This window comes from Octodon degus, unplaced genomic scaffold (genome assembly GCF_000260255.1).
Source record: "Octodon degus isolate 3935 unplaced genomic scaffold, OctDeg1.0 scaffold00072, whole genome shotgun sequence".
NCBI classification, from domain to species: domain Eukaryota; kingdom Metazoa; phylum Chordata; class Mammalia; order Rodentia; family Octodontidae; genus Octodon; species Octodon degus.
Genome location: NW_004524648.1, coordinates 1,758,769 through 1,761,479, shown reverse-complemented (window position 1 = coordinate 1,761,479; position 2,711 = coordinate 1,758,769). Strand labels below are relative to the sequence as shown.

Sequence of the window (2,711 nt, the reverse complement as noted above, 5' to 3'; positions counted from 1 at the left end):
AAAAAAAAAGAATAAGCACTTTCCTGACAAGCACAAGGGTCTAAGTTTAATCCCCAGTTCTGCAAAAAACAAACAAGGGGAGGTGGTGGGGGAACTAAATTTTTTTTCTATTTTGAAGAACTTTCCTTAAGTTGCTAAATTGCCCAGGCTGAGTTCAAACTTGCAGCCCTCCTGCGTCAGACTGTCAGAGTGCCATAATTATAAGCTGTACCATCATGCCTTTTTTTTTTTTTTTTGGTAGTACTGGGCATTGAACTTGGGGCCTTGTGCTTGCCAGGCAGGCGCTTACACTGCTGAGCTATATCCCCAGCCCACGCCTGGATATTTTTGGTTGTTTTCTGAGACAAGGTCTTGTCATGTCGCCTAGGCTTGCTTCAAACTCTCAAGCCTCATGCCTTTAGAAAAATTATATTTGTCACCAGGCAGGCATAGTTGCATGAGCCTGTAATCCCAGCATTTGGGAGACTGAGGCAGGAGGATCCTTGTGAGTTTAAGAGCAGCTTCGGCTACAAAATGAGCTCAAGGCCCACCTGAGCTACATAGTGAGACCCTGTCTCAAAAAGACAAAAACAAAAAACAAGCAAAACATTTTGTTTTCTTTCCTCCTTCACAATTTTAATTTTTAGACCTTTTATTTATGCTTTTTATGTATTTAGTACAGAGTCTACAGGGTCTCACTACACAAATCAGACTCACAGTGATTCTCCTGTTTTCAACCTCCCAAGTGCTGGGATTACAGGCACGTACCACCATGCTCAGTCTCGATTCCCGTTTCAGTGTGACCCAGGGGCAGGGCTGGCACTGCACACTGGGGATAGAACCCCCACCCCTGCATCTGCCTAATATGCTCTGATTTTTATATAGTTTTGTTTTTGTTTTTTGTTTTGTACCAGGGATGGAACTCAGGACTCTGTGCTGGCCTGACAGATGCTTATGCTGTGGGGCTATCTCCCAGCCTGTTATTTTAGTTTTTGGACACGCTCTTGCCACGTGGTCCAGGCTAGGCTTTAACTTGCCTTGTTCTCCTGTCTCAGCCTCCTGTGGGCTATTTTTTAGTCCTTTTAGAATTAGGCACCATCTGACTTCCTCTGGAAGGTGTGACCCCCCACTGCAGGAGGATCAGCTTCTCACTAAGAACAGTGGGCACAGGTCTGCGAGATGAAGAGGCCCAAGAAAGAAACTTTTTCTAAAGTGCTCTCTGGGCAGCCACCATCGCAGACTACCATTCAAGCACGTCCTTAATAAGCAGCCCCTCAGGAAGGGAACTACAGGAAACACCAGAGGCCTCACCTCCCTTTCCCAGGGCTCGCCCAGGCCTCACCTGGTCCCCCAGTAGCCGGCACTACAGATACATTCTCCAGTCTCGGCATCACAGGCGCCCTGAATACAGGTGGGGCAGGAAAAGCTGCAGGCCTCCCCAAAGAAGCCACTGGGGCAGGTGTCTTCACATCTGCGGGGAGGTGAGACTCAGAGCCTGGGAGGGCAGGGCAGGCCTGGCGCCCAGAGTAGGGCCCCTCCCACCTTCCCCGCACTCTCGAACTTAGGTCCCAAATGGCCATTCGGCAGCAAAGCACAGGTGCAAACAGGGGCTTGAACCTGGAGCCAAACCCGGGAGACAGACTACAGATCCCTGGAGGAGGAAAAGGTAGGAAGGACTGGGCGGTTCGGGATCATCTGGCTCAGGTGCCCCTGAAAATCCTCTCTCTCCAGGGGCTCACCCAGAGGCAGCCCCAAGGATGAATGTGCACGCTGGAGGACCGGAAGATAAGACAGAAAAATCCACCCCATCCTAAGCGGGGTGGCCCACTCACCTGGACCCCAGCCTGCCAGGGTCACAGTGCTCGCAGTATCCTGTTTCTACCTGACAGGGCTCCCCGCCCCGGCAGCGGGGGCACTGCTGGCTGCAGCTCTCGCCAAAGGTGCCTGGTGAGCAGGGCTGCTGGCACCTGGTCCCATTCCATCCCGGCTCGCAGGACTCACAGCTGCCGGTGTCCACAGAGCACGGTGCATTCTGCTTGCAGTGGCCGCATCTAGCAAGAGAAAGGGCGCAGCAGAGCACGGGATTGGGGTGGAGGCACCAAGGTAGCAGCGGCCCTTGAACACAGACACTGCTCACTTCCGCCAGCAGAGGCGCTGCAGAGCGTTCGGGACCCAGCTGGGTCACTCAGGGGGACTCAAGCCTCACTTTCTCAGTGCTGTATGTACAGTGAAGAGGTTTGGACAGATGATCTGTGACCTCCTTCCCTGGGTTCAGGGTCACCGGGAACCACCAGCCCAGCCAGGGCAGCAAAGTTATCAGCTGCCTTCCGCCTCCATCCTTCCCAGCTTTCGTGTCCTCCTCTTTCTCTTCTGCCTCTTACACCATGCCAGCCCAGAGAAGGACTGAGAGCTTTACCCTCTATCCTATAACATAAAAGTACACACAAACAAAACATGGGATGAGTGCAGTGGCTTAGCGTGCCTGGAGTCCAGGCTAGTCAGGACTTTAACCAGCCTGGGCAACACAGTGAGAGGCGGTCTTGCTTTCTTCCTTTCTCTCTCTTTTCTCTGAGCTAGGCATTCACTCTGTAATTCAGGTTGGCCTTGAGCTCACTATGTAGCTCAGGCTGGCCTCAAACTCCCAGTGATTCTCCCACTTCAGCCTCCCAAGTGCTGGGATTACAGGTGTGTACCAGATGCCTGGCTGATCCCATCTCTTAAATATATATATA

The 2,711-nt window shown here is 52.2% G+C and overlaps 1 protein-coding gene across 1 annotated transcript in view; it reads right to left on the bottom strand.

Moving 5' to 3' along the window:
- Scarf1 (scavenger receptor class F member 1) overlaps positions 1–2,711 on the bottom strand; it is a 15,326-nt gene that overhangs the window by 6,605 nt on the left and 6,010 nt on the right. Inside the window, exons 5-6 of the mRNA XM_004635473.3 lie at positions 1,812–2,030; positions 1,322–1,450 (exon numbers count right to left, since the gene is read on the bottom strand). Coding sequence (XP_004635530.2) covers positions 1,322–1,450; positions 1,812–2,030 — 348 coding nt within the window. The remainder of the gene's footprint in view (positions 1–1,321; positions 1,451–1,811; positions 2,031–2,711) is intronic.